The 21,392-nt window shown below is 39.9% G+C and overlaps 2 protein-coding genes across 11 annotated transcripts in view; both read left to right on the top strand.

The window, feature by feature from the left end:
- LOC119535552 (protein adenylyltransferase SelO-like) overlaps positions 1-16,998 on the top strand; it is a 45,110-nt gene extending 28,112 nt beyond the window's left edge. For 3 of the 6 annotated variants that reach the window (XM_037837919.1, XM_037837918.1, XM_037837915.1), the window contains 2 exons: positions 2,726-2,805; positions 5,760-7,024. In XM_037837919.1, the coding sequence (XP_037693847.1) occupies positions 2,726-2,805; positions 5,760-5,882 (203 nt within the window). In that variant the 3' untranslated portion in view covers positions 5,883-7,024. Of the gene's footprint in view, positions 1-519; positions 2,806-5,759; positions 7,025-16,436 lie in introns of those variants that run through there. The other 3 variants (XR_005217200.1, XM_037837917.1, XM_037837916.1) reach the window with 3 other exon arrangements.
- LOC119535544 (ankyrin repeat domain-containing protein 26-like) overlaps positions 1-21,392 on the top strand; it is a 961,331-nt gene that overhangs the window by 694,046 nt on the left and 245,893 nt on the right. The gene's annotated exons all lie outside the window — the stretch shown is intronic.

Raw genomic sequence — 21,392 nt, 5'->3', positions numbered from 1 at the left:
AAAAAACATAGGATTTGGAATCCGGCAGATCCCTCTCATCTCTGCCACTTGTCAGCTGTGCCATCTTGGAAAATATATTTATAACTCCTCAAGCCTCAATGTCCTGGGCTGTATCAAAATGGGGATGTTTTATAGGGATATTGTTTGTAATGATGAACAATAATATGTATATGGGCCATAATACACACCCTATAGATGGGTGTTCCAAAAATAATTCACATTCATGCACTGGGTTTTAGTTTACTAAGTGACTTCACACTTGGCTTGACGAAGAAGCAAATGGAAGTCAGTTCTTTTGCAGTGTGGGTTCTAGCAAAACCAAAGACATTAGGACAGCCCTTGGACTTAGAGACCCAGTAGCTGCTCCCATGGATGAACTAAGGGTGATGCTCACATTTTCATGTGAGGTTAGGGAATGAGATTGCTTCTGGAACTCAAGACATTGTTGTAGAGATAAAAGCAAGTTTATTACAGATTCACTTTTTTATACTGAAGTGTGTAATCTGTTTTGGGGTTCAGCATGGATTTAGTTGCCAGTCGCTTCTGCCACTTGGACACATGTACAGAATTTATAGACGAGCCCAGAATATGGACAATCCCAGCAGGAAAGAGAAAGAAGAAGTCGGAAGAAGAAAATGAGTCAGTGGTCTTTAATACTTGGCTTTCTTTGGTTATGACAGGTCAGATGACGTTAAAATGAAAGAAATTTAGGGAGCTCAAGGCTGAGCTTTGCTTCATAATGATGGTTATGACAATGATTTTTTTTTAAACTAAATCTAAAAAGTTGTGTGATCAGCACCACAATCCAATTTTAGATCATTTCTATCCTATTATCCTCTCTTAACTTATGTTTCCTCATCTATGAAATGTATTTACGTCATGGTTTGTTCCATACAAATTCAATGAGATAGTGGCTGGCAAATAATAGGTACTCAGTAAATATTTGCTATTTTATTTTAGTGGAGATTAAATATACTTGTTGCAGGGAAGTTAGAGGCACTGGGATTGCCGCTATGTATCATCTAAAAAACAGATTAAAAATCAATAGTATATTAAGGGAAGATGTGCTATTGAAATTTTTAGAAATGTTCCAAGATGCAAATAATGGGAGCGTTAAGGTAAGTGTTTTAAAGGTTCTTTTAGAAATATATTTGTAAAAAAACACTCAATATCCATTTTCTTAGGCCTCCATTTAACTCTGAGATCGTAAACTAGCAAAGGACATTGTTAATTTCTCTTTCAGGCTGCACAGTGCCCAGCCCAGGATCACGTTAAACTGTGTTTAATGAATGCTTTTGATTACTGTGATGCCCAGGAAAACCGTGGTGGTTTCAAATTTAAAGATGCTGATGTTTCTCATGGTGTTTATCACTGTGGCCATAAAGATGACAGAGGAAATGGGCCTTTCTGCAGTTTTTAATGGAAAGAATAAGATCATTAGGATTCCAAGAGGAAAGAGTTGTGATGTCCCCAAATGAAATATTTCTATTTATTTAAAGCATGTTATCTTAGTAGATCCAGCATTATATGAAGGGCTTTAGGTTACCAGGGAGGAAAAACAAAAAACCCAATAAACAAAAGCCCTAGAATATCTGCATCTGCAATGCAATTAGGTTGGCTGTAATTCTAAAAAATTGTCAGCATAGTTCTCCTGCTTTTCCTGGTGCCTGCTGTGGGCCTAGTAGAGAATTTGTGGCAGACGATCAAAGACATTTTCCACGTGATGCTTCAAGTTACTTGGTCGCTGTGGCCAGCTGATTGAAACACAGCTGTTGAGAGGTCAGTGCCAACCAAGCTGAGATCGTGGGTTGGAGCCTGGCTGCTGAACCGACCCCGAGCCTAGCCCCAGACCTCCAGCCTGCCACCTTGCAAATGGTACACGCTGGTCATGAGGCAGGCATTTCCTCCGTGTGCCGAGGACAGACACTCAACAGAAATTAGGTCACGGTTTTATATTCTCCACCATACCTCGGCAGATCTTTAAAACCAGGTTAAAATGGAATGTTTGCGTTCCATCTCTTCAAGTAACTCGGAAGCTGCTGGTGAGAATCATGAAACTGAGGGGTTTCTGTCATCCCCTCAGACCTGCTGTTTTTCCAGTGGGGAGAGAGTACCCCCTGCTCCCCACCCTCTCAGCTGATAAATTGGTTTGGAAGAGGCTCATCTAAAATAAAGATATACTTTCTGGAATTCTTCTAAAAAGTATGCATACTTTTGAATATGAAAAATTGTGCACAACTGTCAAAACTACAGATTTATAAAGGATTTTGCTTGCACATGACCTTTTCTGTTTGGCCCGAGGCGGCATTTCCTTTAAACACTCCTACTGGGTCAGACCTTTTCTCCCTGCTTGACGATGGTAAAAGTGAGTCTATTTTTCCCTCTCTGCTCAGGCTACAGCCCTAATTCAGATGAATTAACTGCTTTCACCATGCCTTAAAAAATGCTCTGTGAACTGAAAATGGAGAAGATAATAAATTAATGATGAAACACTGAAAAGCAAAGCATGATATTGACATAAAAAAAAGTTTGTTTTGTACCACAAGATATAAATGCTGTATGTTGCTTAAAAATGATCAAAATGGACTGATACTGACAATTGCTTCTCTTTTGAACCTTCCAGAAAAATTCTTAAAGGTCATCTGGTTTCAGTGGTGAGGAAATATGGCCTGTTTCGATTTAGTAATTTACTATACCAAAATGTACTTTTTCACCCTTGTTTAAGCTGTTAATCCTAGATATGTGCTCAAGAACTGGATGGCCGAATCTGCTGTGCGAAAGGCACAAATGAATGATTTTTCAGAGGTAAGGTGGTTGACTCTCCTATGTTTATTTTTATTGATTTTTATTTAATTTAACGTATCATATTTTAAACACACCTATATATTTGTAGACATGCTAAACTCTACCATTGCCAACAGTATCTTCCCACAGTACTCTCTGCCTTGTACCTCTTTTCTTTTTAAATACTGAATCATTTTCTCACATTTTTTGTGTATTCTTTTATGTATTTAAATTTTTAAATATTCCTTTCATAACATAAGTTTATTTATTATTTGAACTTCTGAAGATTCTATGGTTTATTGTATGTGTATCAGAATTTTGGATTGCGAGCATGTGTTTGAAATCCTGTAAAGGCTAATTTGAAGGTGCATCTCTCCAGAGGGAATTAGCATTTGCTTCTGCCAGATATCCAGGGTGTCACCACCTGGGCCCATGTTAAATTAACTTCCAGGTATCCATGGCGTCACCAACCTGGGCCCACGTTAAGTTAATTTCTCAACAGTAGAGATGCTGAATGAACTAGAGCTACACGCGTTAGCATGGAACAATCTCGTGCAATGTTAAGTGAAACAAGCAAGTTGTAAAGGAAATACATACCATGTGCTACCACTTAAATATAGTGTAAAAAACATGTAAAACCATACTACAAGTTACTTAGGGATACATGCTCATGTAGTAAAAATATCACCAAAAGCATGGGGGTGATAGACATCAACTTGGGGGCAGTGCTGACTTTGCAGTTAGGAGGAAATTTGAGTTAGGGCTTCAGCCATATTGGAAGTATTTTGTTTCTTAAGCTGAGTGGAGGCTACGCAGGTACTCATATTTTTCTGCAAACCTTGTATGCCTCAAATATTTCATATTAATGGTTTTAAAATGCATTGCACATAGTTTTTTTTTCTCATTTTTTAATTGTAAGTTTGCAGAAAATACCCAGTCCCCAAATATTCTTCCTTACACAGTTTTCTATATGAACATTTGCATTTGTGTGCTTTCTGTTACAACTGATGAACCAATATTTATATAATTAACTGTTAACTGTGGTCCGTGCTTGACATTAGGGTTCACTCTGTGTTGTCGCAGTGTGTTTTTTAGACCAGGGAGGGCCCTGGCACGGGGGCTGCCTCTCGCCTGTCCTGTGCTGTAGCAGACACTGCTGATGGTCATGGCGCCATTTCCAGCACTGGGCTGAGCCTCAGAATCATTCTTATCACAGCCTGCCCTGTACTCACTACTCACTCACCAGAGTGACATGACAGGGAAGATAGTTCTGCAGTTTGTGCTTTGGAACTCACATTAACCTTTTATCTTGGTATTTTATTAGGTCTGACAATTCTGGGTTTTCAGGTTAGAAAATAACATATTTTAAAATTTAACCTTTTTATGGGATTCAGAACATACAAGGGGAAGGGAGGCAACTTGGAATTTCTCTCTGGGTGAATTTGTCCAAGCTGGAGAAACTAAACAGTTTAGCAAGTTGTTTTGCTGGCCTGTTTCTCCTTCCTTCCCTGTTCTCTTCCTTTCTTCAAACTTGTATTTGTGAACCAAGGCAGTGCCCACTAGGGGGTCTTCTAGGTGCAGGTACGTGTTCAGATTCACAGGTTCCACAGGCCACACCTGGCCTCAGTCTACTCAGAGAGACAAAGGACAGGAACCATGGCTGCCACCGGGGCAACCTCAGGTGTTCCTCGGTCTCAGGACTCCCCGCAGCAGGGCCCGCTGTAGCTCAGGTCCTCAGGTAAGCTCCGTGTCAGGCAGGGGCAGCCCGGGCCTGACACTCGCTGCTCCATGGCAGCCTGGATCTCTTGTAACCGCTCCATGGGCATCGTTCCCAGTGGTCCCTCAGACCTGCCTCACAACAGGAGCGACCCAAAGCATCAGGAAAGCCTAGAGCATCTGTCCCACGTGGGCATTTCCCCCGGTCCAGCTGCAGATGGCATGGGTGGTGCTGCGGGTGATAACAGCCGACATCCACCTTGTTGGGTTGCCAGGGAAACAGACCCGGAGAGTCAACTAAAAGTCAAATTCTCATGTGGGAAGAGAAAAAGATGTTAAACCTTTGCACGTACAACTGGTGTTTACCTTCTTTCATCACGCATTTGAGTATCCACTCTATGCAAGGTTCTGTGGAGGTGGAAAAATGTATGTGTGTGTGTATGTGTGTATATAAATATGTTTTTTAGAAAATGTAAAATCCATTCAGGAAGCTTTTAGACTAATAGGTGAGATTGGGTATGCAACTAACTTCAATGAAAGGTTGCATATAGGAAGCTCCCCGGGAGAAGCAAAGTAAGAAGCCTATGGATGAGGCTGCAGTCTTCCCATCAGAGACTTCCTGTTTAAAGTGTTAGTAATCCAGTCATAGGCTTTGTTTGAGCTCTTGGCTTTACTTTCTTAGTATAGATAATCATCCATCTTTTTCTATCAGAACTAGGCATTTTCTTGCCTTATTAATACCTGAGGAAGTGACAGAACCACTGAAAATATACATTTGGATCTAGAATTATTGTTGAAACAAGTTATGTTCTTTGTTGCCTCACTTTATTATAATGGGGCAAAACTACAACAGAGGAAACAGCATGAGTAGGGATTCATGCCCTCGATTTGGAAAGACTGCAAATCATTAACAGCCTTTAATTTTTGTAAAATTATAAAATTATAATTTTCTTCCTAATGAAGCAAAGGAATCTTATGATTTAAATTACCAGGACCTACTGGTAGTCTTACGATACTTTGCATACCTACTCCCCTGTTTTAGTCCAGAAGTGGTACTTAGGGACTTTCTGTAGAATAATAGAAATATTAAGTATCAACTATGGTTGAGGTTTTAATAAAACATAAAATGTATAAGTATTCTCAAACCAATTTAAAATTTACCTTGTCATTTTAGAAACTTAGAATTCCTAGTTTCTTAAAACTGGTATCTTCTAAGAAATTAGTAAAGTCCCTGTTTTCTTACTGAAATTGTTTGCTAGGTCCGTCTTCTCCAGCAGGTTCTTCGGGGTCCTTTCCAGAAGCATTCCGCAGCCGAGAAGGCAGGCTACGCCTCGCCTGCCCCTGCTTGGGCTAAAGATCTCAGAGTGAGCTGTTCGTCTTAATTCGGGGACAAAAAATTCAGAAATGCTTCTATCACTGAATTCAACGTAGAAGAATCTATTTGATTAGTTCTTAATGATCATCCACATTGTGATGACGATCCATACATGATAATAATGATTATATATAAAGATAGTTTTTAGCCAAATAAACTGGATCTTATACTTTGGAACATTTTTGTGATCATTTTTTTTTTTGTTCTAATCAATAACTTTAGTGGAATAATAGAATGTTTTTGGTAAACAACATAGTTTATTTTCAATGATTAAGAAATCTTATGACAGTCTCTTAATCTAAATGGCTTTTTAAGTATTCATTTAGTGCTTTACTATGTATTCAGCACTTTGGGGCACATAAAATAAGTACATAGTTTAATTGTACCCCCAGAAATTTTTTTTCCTTTTATGGTAATTTTCAAACACTTTCGGAGCTAGAGAGACTAGTTTAATGAACCTGATTTACCATTCAACCAGCTAATTAATTATCAGTGCGTGGCAAATCTTGTTTCATCTATACCCCCCCACACTTCCCTCGTGTTTCTAGTTATTGTTTTAATTGAGGTAGTATTTACATATCTGCAGTTATTTTTAAGAAAATCCCAGACTTTGTTTTCTTCCATCCACAAACATTTCTGTATGTCACCCCAAACGTCCATGGCATACACACACATACACACACACACAATACCATTATCACCTTAAGATAAATTAAAAATAAGTCTCTGATGCATCAAATCAAATATATAGTGAGTTTTCAAATGTTGCCTGTTGTCTTCAAATTATCTTTATTATTATGTGATAATTGCATGTTTGAATTGGGATCCAAATAAAGATATACACTAAGATTAGATGATATCTCTTTAGTCTCTTTTGGTATCATCAGGTACAACCACTTGCATCTTTTATTCCTTGTAACTTGTTTGTTTGGGTCAAGGAAACCAGATCATTTGTGCTGTAGTGTTTCCCGTGTCTGTGTTTGCTGATGGGATCCCTGTGGTATTGCTTAACATGTTCCTCCATCAGCTGTATTTCTATAAATTCAGAACTTCAATCACATTCAGGTTTGCTTTATTTGGCAGAAATGCTTGGTATCAGGAGGCAAGTGTGTATTTCTATCAGGAAGTACGTAATATTTAGTCATCTCTTTTTTTCAATAAAGGTTGCAGAATGATGATATTCTAATGCGATCATTCATTTATTACCTGGAATCCTTCTGTATTAGTCAGGGTTCTCTAGGGAAACAGAATCAACAGAAGATATCTGTAAATATAAGATTTTATAGAAGTGTCTGATGCAACTGTTGGGAATGCACGAGTCCAAATTCCATAGGGCAGGCAGTGAGCTGGTAACTCTGATGAAGGTTTTTAATGAACTCCCAGGAGAGGCTGGCTGGCTGAAGAAGAAGTGGAAGTTCTCTCTCTTTTCCCTTAAAAGTCTTCAACTGAGAGGCGGGGCAAGATGGCAGACTGGTGAGCTGTAAGTTTTAGTTACTCCTCCAGGAAAGTAGGTAAAAAGCCAGGAACTGCGTGGACTGGACACCACAGAGCAATCTGTCTTTGGGCATACTTCATACAACACTCATGAAAACGTGGAACTGCTGAGATCAGCGAAATCTGTAAGTTTTTGCGGCCAGGGGACCCACGCCCCTCCCTGCCAGGCTCAGTCCCGGGGGAGGAGGGGCTGTCAGCTCCGGGAAGGAGAAGGGAGAACTGCAGTGGCTGCTCTTATCGGAAACTCATTCTACTGATTCAAACTCCAATCATAGATAGACTGAGACCAGACACCAGAGACTCTGAGAGCAGCCAGCCCAGCAGAGAGGAGACAGGCATAGAAAAAAAACAACACGAAAAACTCCAAAATAAAAGCAGAGGATTTTTGGAGTTCTGGTGAACACAGAAAGGGGAAGGGCGGAGATCAGGCCTTGAGGCGCATATGCAAATCCCGAAGCAAAGCTGATCTCTCTGCCCTGTGGACCTTTCCTTAATGGCCCTGGTTGCTTTGTCTATTAGCATTTCAATAACCCATTAGATCTCTGAGGAGGGCCGTTTTTTTTTTTTTTAAAATCCTTTTTTCTTTTTCTAAAACAATTACTCTAAGAAGCCCAATACAGAAAGCTTCAAAGAATTGAAATTTGGGCACGTCAAGTCAAGAGCAGAACTAAGAGAGCTCTGAGACAAAAGGCAATAATCCAGTGGCTGAGAAAATTCACTAAACAACACAACTTCCCAAGAAAAGGGGGGTGTCCGTTCACAGCCACCATCCTGGTGGACAGGAAACACTCCTGCCCATCGCCAGCCCCATAGCCCAGAGCTGCCCCAGACAACCCAGTGTGACGGAAGTGCTTCAAATAACAGGCACACACCACAAAACTGGGCGTGGACATTAGCCTTCCCTGCAACCTCGGCTGAATGTCCCAGAGCTGGGAAGGTGGAGCAGTGTGAATTAACAAAGCCCCATTCAGCCATCATTTGAGCAGACTGGGAGCCTCCCTACACAGCCCAGCAGCCCAGAACTGCCCTGGGGGGATGGCACTCACCTGTGACATAGCACAGTCATCCCTCAACAGAGGACCCGGGGTGCACAGCCTGGAAGAGGGGCCCACTTGCAAGTCTCAGGAGCCATACGCCAATACCAAAGACTTGTGGGTCAGTGGCAGAGACAAACTGTGGCAGGACTGAACTGAAGGATTAGACTATTGCAGCAGCTTTAAAACTCTAGGATCATCAGGGAGATTTGATTGTTAGGGCCACCCCCCCTCCCTGACTGCCCAGAAACACGCCCCACATACAGGGCAGGCAACACCAACTACACACGCAAGCTTGGTACACCAATTGGGCCCCACAAGACTCACTCCCCCACTCACCAAAAAGGCTAAGCAGGGGAGAACTGGCTTGTGGAGAACAGGTGGCTCGTGGACGCCACCTGCTGGTTAGTTAGAGAAAGTGTACTCCACGAAGCTGTAGATCTGATAAATTAGAGATAAGGACTTCAATAGGTCTACAAACCCTAAAAGAACCCTATCAAGTTCAGCAAATGCCACGAGGCCAAAAACAACAGAAAATTATAAAGCATATGAAAAAACCAGACGATATGGATAACCCAAGCCCAAGCACCCAAATCAAAAGACCAGAAGAGACACAGCACCTAGAGCAGCTACTCACAGAACTAAAGATGAACAATGAGACCATAGTACGGGATATGAAGGAAATCAAGAAGACTCTAGAAGAGCATAAAGAAGACATTGCAAGACTAAATAAAAAAATGGATGATCTTATGGAAATTAAAGAAACTGTTGACCAAATTATAAAGATTCTGGACACTCATAGTACAAGACTAGAGGAAGTTGAACAACGAATCAGTGACCTGGAAGATGACAGAATGGAAAATGAAAGCATAAAAGAAAGAATGGGGAAAAAAATAGAAAAACTCGAAATGGACCTCAGGGATATGATAGATAATATGAAACGTCCGAATATAAGACTCATTGGTGTCCCAGAAGGGGAAGAAAAGGGTAAAGGTCTAGGAAGAGTATTCAAAGAAATTGTTGGGGAAAACTTCCCAAATCTTCTAAACAACATAAATACACAAATCATAAATGCTCAGCGAACTCCAAATAGAATAAATCCAAAAAAACCCACTCCGAGACATATACTGATCACACTGTCAAACATAGAAGAGAAGGAGCAAGTTCTGAAAGCAGCAAGAGAAAAGCAATTCACCACATACAAAGGAAACAGCATAAGACTAAGTAGTGACTACTCAGCAGCCACCATGGAGGCAAGAAGGCAGTGGCACGATATATTTAAAATTCTGAGTGAGAGGAATTTCCAGCCAAGAATACTTTATCCAGCAAAGCTCTCCTTCAAATTTGAGGGAGAGCTTAAATTTTTCACAGACAAAGAAATGCTGAGAGAATTTGCTAACAAGAGACCTGCCCTACTGGAGATACTAAAGGGAGCCCTACAGACAGAGAAACAAAGACAGGACAGAGAGACTTGGAGAAAGGTTCAGTACTAAAGAGATTCGGTATGGGTACAATAAAGGATATTAATAGAGAGAGGGAAAAATATGGCAAACATAAACCAAAGGATAAGATGGCCGATTCAAGAAATGCCTTCACGGTTTTAACGTTGAATGTAAATGGATTAAACTCCCCAATTAAAAGATATAGATTCGCAGAATGGATCAAAAAAAATGAACCATCAATATGTTGCATACAAGAGACTCATCTTAGACACAGGGACACAAAGAAACTGAAAGTGAAAGGATGGAAAAAAATATTTCATGCAAGCTACAGCCAAAAGAAAGCAGGTGTAGCAATATTAATCTCAGATAAAATAGACTTCAAATGCAGGGATTTTTTGAGAGACAAAGAAGGCCACTACATACTAATAAAAGGGGCAATTCAGCAAGAAGAAATAACAATCGTAAATGTCTATGCACCCAATCAAGGTGCCACAAAATACATGAGAGAAACACTGGCAAAACTAAAGGAAGCAATTGATGTTTCCACAATAATTGTGGGAGACTTCAACACATCACTCTCTCCTATAGATAGATCAACCAGACAGAAGACCAATAAGGAAATTGAAAACCTAAACAATCTGATAAATGAATTAGATTTAACAGACATCTACAGGACATTACATCCCAAATCACCAGGATACACATACTTTTCTAGTGCTCACGGAACTTTCTCCAGAATAGATCATATGCTGGGACATAAAACAAGCCTCAATAAATTTAAAAAGATTGAAATTATTCAAAGCACATTCTCGGACCACAATGGAATACAATTAGAAGTCAATAACCATCAGAGACTTAGAAAATTCACAAATACCTGGAGGTTAAACAACACACTCCTAAACAATCAGTGGGTTAAAGAAGAAATAGCAAGAGAAATTGCTAAATAGATAGAGACGAATGAAAATGAGAACACAACATACCAAAACCTATGGGATGCAGCAAAAGCAGTGCTAAGGGGGAAATTTATAGCACTAAACGCATATATTAAAAAGGAAGAAAGAGCCAAAATCAAAGAACTAATGGATCAACTGCAGAAGCTAGAAAATGAACAGCAAACCAATCCTAAACCAAGTACAAGAAAAGAAATAACAAGCATTAAAGCAGAAATAAATGACATAGAGAACAAAAAAACAATAGAGAGGATAAATATCACCAAAAGTTGGTTCTTTGAGAAGATCAACAAGATTGACAAGCCCCTAGCTAGACTGACAAAATCAAAAAGAGAGAAGACCCATATAAACAAAATAATGAATGAAAAAGGTGACATAACTGCAGATCCTGAAGAAATTAAAAAAATTATAAGAGGATATTATGAACAACTGTATGGCAACAAACTGGATAATGTAGAAGAAATGGACAATTTCCTGGAAACATATGAACAACCTAGACTGACCAGAGAAGAAATAGAAGACCTCAACCAACCCATCACAAGCAAAGAGATCCAATCAGTCATCAAAAATCTTCCCACAAATAAATGCCCAGGGCCAGATGGCTTCACAGGGGAATTCTACCAAACTTTCCAGAAAGAACTGACACCAATCTTACTCAAACTCTTTCAAAACATTGAAAAAAATGGAACACTACCTAACTCATTTTATGAAGCTAACATCAATCTAATACCAAAACCAGGCAAAGATGCTACAAAAAAGGAAAACTACCGGCCAATCTCCCTAATGAATATAGATGCAAAAATCCTCAACAAAATACTTGCAAATCGAATCCAAAGACACATTAAAAAAATCATACACCATGACCAAGTGGGGTTCATTTCAGGCATGCAAGGATGGTTCAACATAAGAAAAACAATCAATGTATTACAACACATTAAAAACTCGAAAGGGAAAAATCAATTGATCATCTCAATAGATGCTGAAAAAGCATTTGACAAAATCCAACATCCCTTTTTGATAAAAACACTTCAAAAGGTAGGAATTGAAGGAAACTTCCTCAACATGATAAAGAGCATATATGAAAAACCCACAGCCAGCATAGTACTCAATGGTGAGAGACTGAAAGCCTTCCCTCTAAGATCAGGAACAAGACAAGGATGCCCGCTGTCACCACTGTTATTCAACATTGTGCTGGAAGTGCTAGCCAGGGCAATCCAGCAAGACAAAGAAATAAAAGGCATCCAAATTGGAAAAGAAGAAGTAAAACTGTCATTGTTTGCAGATGATATGATCTTATATCTAGAAAACCCTGAGAAATCGACGATACAGCTACTAGAGCTAATAAACAAATTTAGCAAAGTAGCGGGATACAAGATTAATGCACATAAGTCAGTAATGTTTCTATATGCTAGAAATGAACAAACTGAAGAGACACTCAAGAAAAAGATACCATTTTCAATAGCAACTAAAAAAATCAAGTACCTAGGAATAAACTTAACCAAAGATGTAAAAGACCTATACAAAGAAAATTACATAACTCTACTAAAAGAAATAGAAGGGGACCTTAAAAGATGGAAAAATATTCCATGTTCATGGATAGGAAGGCTAAATGTCATTAAGATGTCAATTCTACCCAAACTCATCTACAGATTCAATGCAATCCCAATCAAAATTCCAACAACCTACTTTGCAGACTTGGAAAAGCTAGTTATCAAATTTATTTGGAAAGGGAAGATGCCTCGAATTGCTAAAGACACTCTAAAAAAGAAAAACAAAGTGGGAGGACTTACACTCCCTGACTTTGAAGCTTATTATAAAGCCACAGTTGCCAAAACAGCATGGTACTGGCACAAAGATAGACATATAGATCAATGGAATCGAATTGAGAATTCAGAGATAGACCCTCAGATCTATGGCCGACTGATCTTTGATAAGGCCCCCAAAGTCACCGAACTGAGCCATAATGGTCTTTTCAACAAATGGGGCTGGGAGAGTTGGATATCCATATCCAAAAGAATGAAAGAGGACGCCTACCTCACCCCCTACACAAAAATTAACTCAAAATGGACCAAAGATCTCAATATAAAAGAAAGTACCATAAAACTCCTAGAAGATAATGTAGGAAAACATCTTCAAGACCTTGTATTAGGAGGCCACTTCCTAGACTTTACACCCAAAGCACAAGCAACAAAAGAGAAAATAGATAAATGTGAACTCCTCAAGCTTAGAAGTTTCTGCACCTCAAAGGAATTTCTCAAAAAGGTAAAGAGGCAGCCAACTCAATGGGAAAAAATTTTTGGAAACCATGTATCTGACAAAAGACTGATATCTTGCATATATAAAGAAATCCTACAACTCAATGACAATAGTACAGTCGGCCCAATTATAAAATGGGCAAAAGATATGAAAAGACAGTTCTCTGAAGAGGAAATACAAATGGTCAAGAAACACATGAAAAAATGTTCAGCTTCACTAGCTATTAGAGAGATGCAAAGACCACAATGAGATACCATCTAACACTGGTTAGAATGGCTGCCATTAAACAAACAGGAAACTACAAATGCTGGAGGGGATGTGGAGAAATTGGAACTCTTATTCATTGTTGGTGGGACTGTATAATGGTTCAGCCACTCTTGAAGTCAGTCTGGCAGTTCCTTAGAAAACTAGATATAGACTTACCATTCGATCCAGCGATTGCACTTCTCGGTATATACCCGGAAGATCGGAAAGCAGTGACACGAACAGATATCTGCACGCCAATGTTCATAGCAGCATTGTTCACAATTGCCAAGAGATGGAAACAACCCAAATGTCCTTCAACAGATGAGTGGATAAATAAAATGTGGTGTATACACACGATGGAATACTACGCGGCAGTAAGAAGGAACGATCTGGTGAAACATATGACAACATGGATGAACCTTGAAGACATAATGCTGAGCGAAATAAGCCAGGCACAAAAAGAGAAATATTATATGCTACCACTAATGTGAACTTTAAAAAATGTAAAACAAATGGTTTATAATGTAGAATGTAGGGGAACTAGCAGTAGAGAGCAATTAAGGAAGGGGGAACAATAATCCAAGAAGAACAGATAAGCTATTTAACGTTCTGGGGATGCCCAGAAATGACTATGGTCTGTTAATTTCTGATGGATGTAGTAGGAACAAGTTCACTGAAATGTTGCTATATTATGTAACTTTCTTGGGGTAAAGTAGGAACAGGTTGGAAGTTAAGCAGTTATCTTAGGTTAGTTGTCTTTTTCTTACTCCCTTGTTATGGTCTCTTTGAAATGTTCTTTTATTGTATGTTTGTTTTCTTTTTAACTTTTTTTTTCATACAGTTGATTTAAAAAAGAAGGGAAAGTTAAAAAAAAAAAAAGAAAAGAAAAAAGACAAACAAGGAAAAAAAAAAAAAGATGTAGTGCCCCCTTGAGGAGCCTGTGGAGAATGCAGGGGTATTCGCCTACCCCACCTCCATGGTTGCTAACATGACCACAGACATAGGGGACTGGTGGTTTGATGGGTTGAGCCCTCTACCATAAATTTTACCCTTGGGAAGACGGTTGCTGCAAAGGAGAGGCTAGGCCTCCCTGTATTTGTGCCTAAGAGTCTCCTCCTGAATGCCTCTTTGTTGCTCAGATGTGGCCCTCTCTCTCTGGCTAAGCCAACTTGAAAGGTGAAATCACTGCCCTCCCCCCTACGTGGGATCAGACACCCAGGGAAGTGAATCTCCCTGGCAACGTGGAATATGACTCCCGGGGAGGAATGTAGACCCGGCATCGTGGGATGGAGAACATCTTCTTGACCAAAAGGGGGATGTGAAAGGAAATGAAAGAAGCTTCAGTGGCAGAGAGATTCCAAAACGAGCCGAGAGATCACTCTGGTGGGCACTCTTACGCACACTTTAGACAACCTTTTTTAGGTTCTAAAGAATTGGGGTAGCTGGTGGTGGATACCTGAAACTATTAAACTACAACCCAGAACCCATGAATCTCGAAGACAGTTATATAAAAATGTAGCTTATGAGGGGTGACAATGGGATTGGGAAAGCCATAGGACCACACTCCACTTTGTCCAGTTTATGGATGGATGTGTAGAAAAGTAGGGGAAGGAAACAAACAGACAAAGGTACCCAGTGTTCTTTTTTACTTCAATTGCTCTTTTTCACTCTAATTATTATTCTTGTTATTTTTGTGTGTGTGCTAATGAAGGTGTCAGGGATTGATTTAGGTGATGAATGTACAACTATGTAATGGTACTGTAAACAATCGAAAGTACAATTTGTTTTGTATGACTGCGTGGTATGTGAATATATCTCAATAAAATGATGATTAAAAAAAAAAAAAGTCTTCAACTGCTTGGATTAAATCCAGCTGATTGAATTCTCTCTTTGTGGAAGACATGCCCTTCAATGATATAATCAGCCACAGATGCAGTCCATTGACAGCTGATGTAATAAACCAGCCTTCTGGTTTATTAACCAGCCACAAATGCCCTTGCAGTAACGGTTAGGCCAGTGCTTGCTTGACCAGACACCTGGGCACCATCACCTGGCCAAGTGGACACACTTTTTATCAGGAGAAACTTCCTGTTATTAGTTATTGGGTTATCCTGAGGGACAGAAAGGCAAAATAATGAGTTGGTTTCCAAGCATCCTCCAAAGAAAACAAATGGCTTTGTTTTGTTTATTTACATTACCATCATTACAAACTCTTAAATTTAAATTGTTATTTTTAAATTCTATTGCAGTTAATATCCTTAATGATGTGCAAATTATCCCATCTTTGGCCAGTGAGGGTTTATTCAAATTGGCTCCCTTTTGATAAAATCCTAGAAATTTTTGATGACTTTCTTGTTTCTTGGTGCAATAAAGATGTTCCGTGTTTATTCTGTATATTTCTTGCCACAGCCATGGGAGTCAGTCATTTCTCCGAGAGATCACAGTCCTGATGTCTAAAGATTGTGAATACTTGAACTCTTCAAAATATGTGTTAAATTATAATTTAAAAATTTTTGAATAGTACACTTTCTTCCCTAAAATGAAATGGAATGAACAGGCAAAAAACATAAGAAAAAGATACATTATCATTAAAACTAGAAAACAGTCTCAACCTCACAAATTCTAAAGTTAATATACCTTGGTAGCTGAAATTGGAAACTTGTTGGAAGACTAGTATTATTTAACTAAATCATGGTAATGGAATTTCTGCATATCAGAACCGTGTTCATCTTATTGTTTTCTTGATTTCATTCACTAGGGTTTGCAGAATAATATTGAATAATTGTGATGATAATGGGCATTTTCATCTCTTTCTTGACGTTAATGGTCACCCTCTTAATATTTTATTATTAAGTATGCCTTTTGATGTGGTTTCTAATACCGTTTATTAGTGTAGAAACATTTTCTTAAATTGCTGGCTACTATGATTTATTTTATTTTTTTTAAATCAGGAGTGATGTTGAATTTTATCAGGAGGTTTTTTCGACATCTAATGAGATAATTATAGTTTTTTTTCCTCCTAATATGTTTTTCAATAACAAATTATTCCTATTTAATAGTATGTTAAAATTAATGTTTAAACAAAGACCCCAAGATATAATAGCTGTGAATGTCCAAAGCACCATATGTGTGTTTTCAGAGCAGATGTCCAGGGGCCTTCTCCGCAACCCTGTGCCCCTCATCTACTTGAAGAAGATGAAAGGATGTAGATTGTAGAGAAGAGACTGCAGACAGCCATTGCCCTGCACCCCCCACTACCTTGCCTTTGGTGCAAGTATGTGCGCAGGAGGCCGGTGCTGCTTTTTAACCCTGGGCCTCGAGGAAGGAGCTTCAGGAGGCCACAGGGAGAGGTTCAAAATGAACAGGACCCACCGGGAACTGGTGCTCAACTTCTGACCCTGAGAAAGCAAAGGAGACTGCCTGCTGGTGTCTAGCTCTCACCGTGGAAGGTGAGAGGGCAAGAAGACTTGGACGGCAGAGCCGCCATATTGGGCTGCACCTGCACAAGCAGAAGTTGTCAGAGTAGTGGTTCTCATTTTGCCTGCATCACAATCACCTGGGCGGCTTGCTAAAACACAGTGTGCCCGTTTGAATGTATTATGTCCCCCAGAAAAAGCCCTATTCTTTGATGCAATCTTATGGGGCAGACGTTTTAGTGCTGATTAGATTGGAATCCTTTTGAGTGTTTCCTTGGAGATGTGACCCACCCAACTGTAGCTGAGAACTCTGATGAGATCATTTCCATGGAGGCGTGGCCCCACCCATTTAGCATGGGCCTTGATTACTGGAGCAGTATATAAGCTCAGACAGAAGGAGCAGGCTTGCTACAGCCAGAGGGACACTTTGAAGAATGCACAGAAGCTGAGAGAGTAGCTGCAGATGAGAGAGAGTTTGAAGACGGCCATTGAAAGTAGACTATTGCTCTGGAGAAGCAAAGAGAGGACAAACACCCCAAGAGAAACTAAGAGTGACATTTTTGAGGAACTGCAGCCTACAGAGGAACATCCTGGGAGAAAGCCATTTTGAAACCAGAACTTTGGAGCAGACGCGAGCCATGTACCTTCCCAGCTAACAGAGGTTTTCCGGACACCATTGGCCATCCTCCACTTAAGCATTAGCAAACTAGAAGACACAGATTGCTGGGCCTCACCCCTGGACTTTCTGATTCAATAGAATCCAAATTGGCATTTCTACGAAGTTCCCAGGTGACACTCGTGCTACTGGTCACAGTTGATGCTGATGTTTCTGGTCCAGGGATCACACTTTGAAAACCAGTCTTGTGATGAGGAATGTGTTTCCCATGGACCAAACATGGTGAGCTAGTTGGAGGAGAAGCTGTTGACTCAAATAGGATTGCCTGGAGGGAGAAGGAAATCTTAGCAGAAAGAGGGCAGAAACCAAATCTCTAGGGCTGGTCAAGGGGACTGCAGGATGGCCGCAGCAGGCAATGTCCCAAAGACCATGAACATCACCCCACAGAGGAGAAATAAAGCTGCCAGCTTTAACAGTTCACGAGACTCAAAGCACGAAGCCTCCCAAGCCAAGTGAGAGCTGAGCAAACTCCTTACTTCTCTGTTTCTCAACCCTAATCAAGAACAAAATGGCAGTTAACAAATGTGGGAGCAGTCAGCAAAGAAAGAGCGAGAGCAGAAAGACCTCACACCTGTTTCCCAGGGAAAGGTTCCAGTCCTAAGCATCCTAATGTTGGGAGAGGGTAGGAGCTTTGCTATTAAGTCAAGTTCAGTGTTTTGATTACTGTTCTAGTTTGCTAATGCTGCCATTATGCAAAATACCAGAAATGGATTGGCTTTTATAAAGGGGGTTTATTTGGTTACACAGTTACAGTCTGAAGGCCATAAAGTGTCCAAGGTAAGGCATCAACAATAGGGTACCTTCACTGGAAAATAGCCATTGGTGTCCGGGAAAGCTCTGTCTGCTGGGAAGGCACGTGGCTGGTGTCTGCTGATATTGGGTTGTGTTCCAGCTCCTCTCGGGTCCTGTGCATTCTTGGTTCTTTTCTCCCAGGTCGTTTCTCTTTAAGTGCCTGGGGATCTTGTCTTAGCATATCCTGGGCAAAGTCTGGGCTTCTTCTCTTAGCTGAATGTTCTTCGGTCTGCATCTCCAAGCATGTCAACCACCAGCATCAGCAAAAGTCTGATTTCAACGGCCATCTCCAAAATGTCTCTCTCAGCTGCTCTTAGCTCTTTCTGTTTGTAAGCTCTTTTATAGAACTCCAGTGATTAAATCAAGACCCATCCTGAATGGGCAGGGCCACACCTTCATGGAAATAATTCAATCAGAATTATCACCTACAGTTGGGTGGGTCACATCTCCATGGAAACAACTTAATCCAAATATCCCAGAAGATTGGATTAAAACATGTCTTTTGGAGGGACATAATATATCCAAACCAGCACAATTACCATCTTGGCTAGGACATTCTGTTTACTGGGACTCAGAGTGACCACAGGACCATCTACTATCTAAGAATGAGAAGAAAGGCCATGGGATTTGCCAGGGTTTTCACCCAGGGCAGGTAGGCCAACAGCCACTGCCTGATGATTACAGGAAATGGGAGGGTGGGGGAAGGAAGAAGGCTGAATTTTGATCATAATCCATGGGTCAGGCTTATTATCCTCCAATAAACTCTCCTTGGTCATGATTTTTGTTCTTTATTCTACTAGATGCAGTTTGCTAATATTTTATTTGCTTTTTTGCATGTATGTGCATGAGTAAGACTGGACTTGGTTTTCTTTTGCATGCTATTTGTGTCCAGTTTTCTTATCACTGCTATGTTGCCTCCTAACATGATGTTCTGGAAAAGTTTTAATAAACTGAGAATTATTGCTCTGGAAGGTTTACAAGAACTTGCTCGTAAAATCATTTCAGTCAGAAATATGTTGGACTGCAAATAACTGAAACCTCGACTAACATTGTCCTAACCCCAAGAGGCTTGTTTGAGTCACTTGGCAAGGATTTCAAGACAGGGCGTTTCCTGGCCGGGGCAGCAGCTCAGTGATGCCCTGAGGACCCAGGCTTTCCTTTCACTCCCCACCTCCCGAGTGTTGACGTGCTCTTCAGGCTTTGCTGCCTTATGGTCACCAGACGGATGGCTGACAACCTCCAAGCTTCAGTCCTCCTTCCAGTCGGGTGGAGGCAGGGAACTGTAACAGGGAAACGAGACCCTTTCCGAGCAATCCTAGCAGATATTCACCTACATCTCATTTCTATAATTGCATCTAGTGGCAAGGACAGTACCACGTCAGGGCCAAGCACACTGCAGTTCCAAATGCATCTGTGTTAATTAAGAAGGGAGATTGTATATTGGGTCTCTTCATTTCTTCCTGTTGATAATGGGACCATTTAGATTTTCCACGTCTTTCTGCATCCCTTTTGGTAATTCATAGTTTCCTTAGGAAATAATCCAATTAATCTACATGTTTAAGTTTGTTGATATACACTTAGATATACTGTTTATTGCCTTATAATTTTTAATTTCTTCCATAGCTGTAGTTTTGTCCCTGTGCTTGTTCCTAAACTTTATCATGTGTGTTCTCCATCTTCTGTCCTTGATCAAGTTTTCTAGAAGTTAGTCTTTTATGATGGTCTTTTCAAATGATCTGCTTTGGGTTTTATTTATCAAGGCTACTTTCTTTTGTCTTCGGTTTCATTAATTGTTGGATTTCTCTTTATAAATGACATCTTTCTAATTTATGTAATTTTCCCCCTTTCTCAGTTTAGTGCTTAGTTAATTTATTTCCAATCTTGTTTTCTAATAAATGAAATTAGGACTCTAAATTTTCCATTGATTACTGCTTTGCCTATTCTCATAGTCATTAATTTCTAAGTAGTCTGCATTTTTTAAAAAAGGCAATTTATTGAGATATATTCACATACCATATAATCATCCACAGTGTGCAATCAGTTGTTCACAGTACTATCATATAGTTGTGCCTTCATCACCATGATCAATTCTTGAACATTTTCATTACTCCAAAAAATAAAAATAAAAATAATAAAAATAAGAATAAAAGTAAAAACAAAAGTAAAAAAGAATGCTCAAAACATCTCATTCCCCTCCTCCCCCCCTATTATTCATTTACTTTTTGTCCCCATTTTTCTACTCATCTTTCCATACCCTGGATAAAGGAATTGTGAGCCACAAGCATTTCACAATCACGCAGTCACACCATGTAGGTTATATAGTTATGTAATTGTCTTCAAGAATCAAGGATACTGGGTTGCAGTTCAACAGTTTCAGGTATTTCCTTCTGGCTATTCTAATACACTAAAAACTAAAAAGGGATATCTATATAATGCATAAGAATAACCTCCAGAATGACCTCTCGACTCCATTTGAGATCTGTCAGCCACTGAAACTTTATTTTGTTTCATTTATCTCCCTCCTTTTGGTCCAGGATACTTTCTCAATCCTATGATGCCAGGGACAGGCTCATTCCTGGGAGTCATGTCCCACATTGCTAGGGAGATTTACACCCCTGGGAGTCATGTCCCATGTAGGGGGAAGGGCAGCGAGTCCAGCTGCTGAGTTGGCTTAGAGAGGCCATATCTGAGCAACAAAAGAGCTTCTCTGGAGGTGACTCTTAGGCACAATTACAAGTAGGCTTAGCCTCTCCTTTATAGTAACAAGCTTCATAAAAGCATGCCCCAAAATTAAGGGCTTGGCCTACTAAACTGGTAGTCCCCAATGCTTACAAAAATATCAAGAATTCCCTAGGAGGGGAAGTTTAATATTTCCACATTTTCCCCCACTCCTTCAAGGTGACTTTGCAAATACATTTTACTCTCTGCCCAAATTACTCTAGGATTTATCAGGGCTTCAGGCTAACCTGTACAAAGCAACCAGATCTTATCCCCATTCAAAGTTCCATGTAATTATGACGTTTGAATAAACTGACTATACAAGTTCAATTATATAGCATACTACAGAAAATATAGATTTTGCACCAAATAAACATCTCTTCCTTTAGTCTCAGATAGAAGTTGAAGTTTTAAAGCACGGTTGATACCATCCTTTACCCTTTAGTCTGATTACCTTGGTCCCAACCAAGTCCATTTCATTCATATCTCTAAT

The sequence above is a fragment of the Choloepus didactylus genome, chromosome 5 (genome assembly GCF_015220235.1).
Source record: "Choloepus didactylus isolate mChoDid1 chromosome 5, mChoDid1.pri, whole genome shotgun sequence".
Taxonomy (NCBI): Eukaryota; Metazoa; Chordata; class Mammalia; order Pilosa; family Megalonychidae; genus Choloepus; species Choloepus didactylus.
The sequence above is the reverse complement of the archived record's forward strand: the minus strand, read 5'-3'. Positions and strand labels throughout refer to the sequence as shown.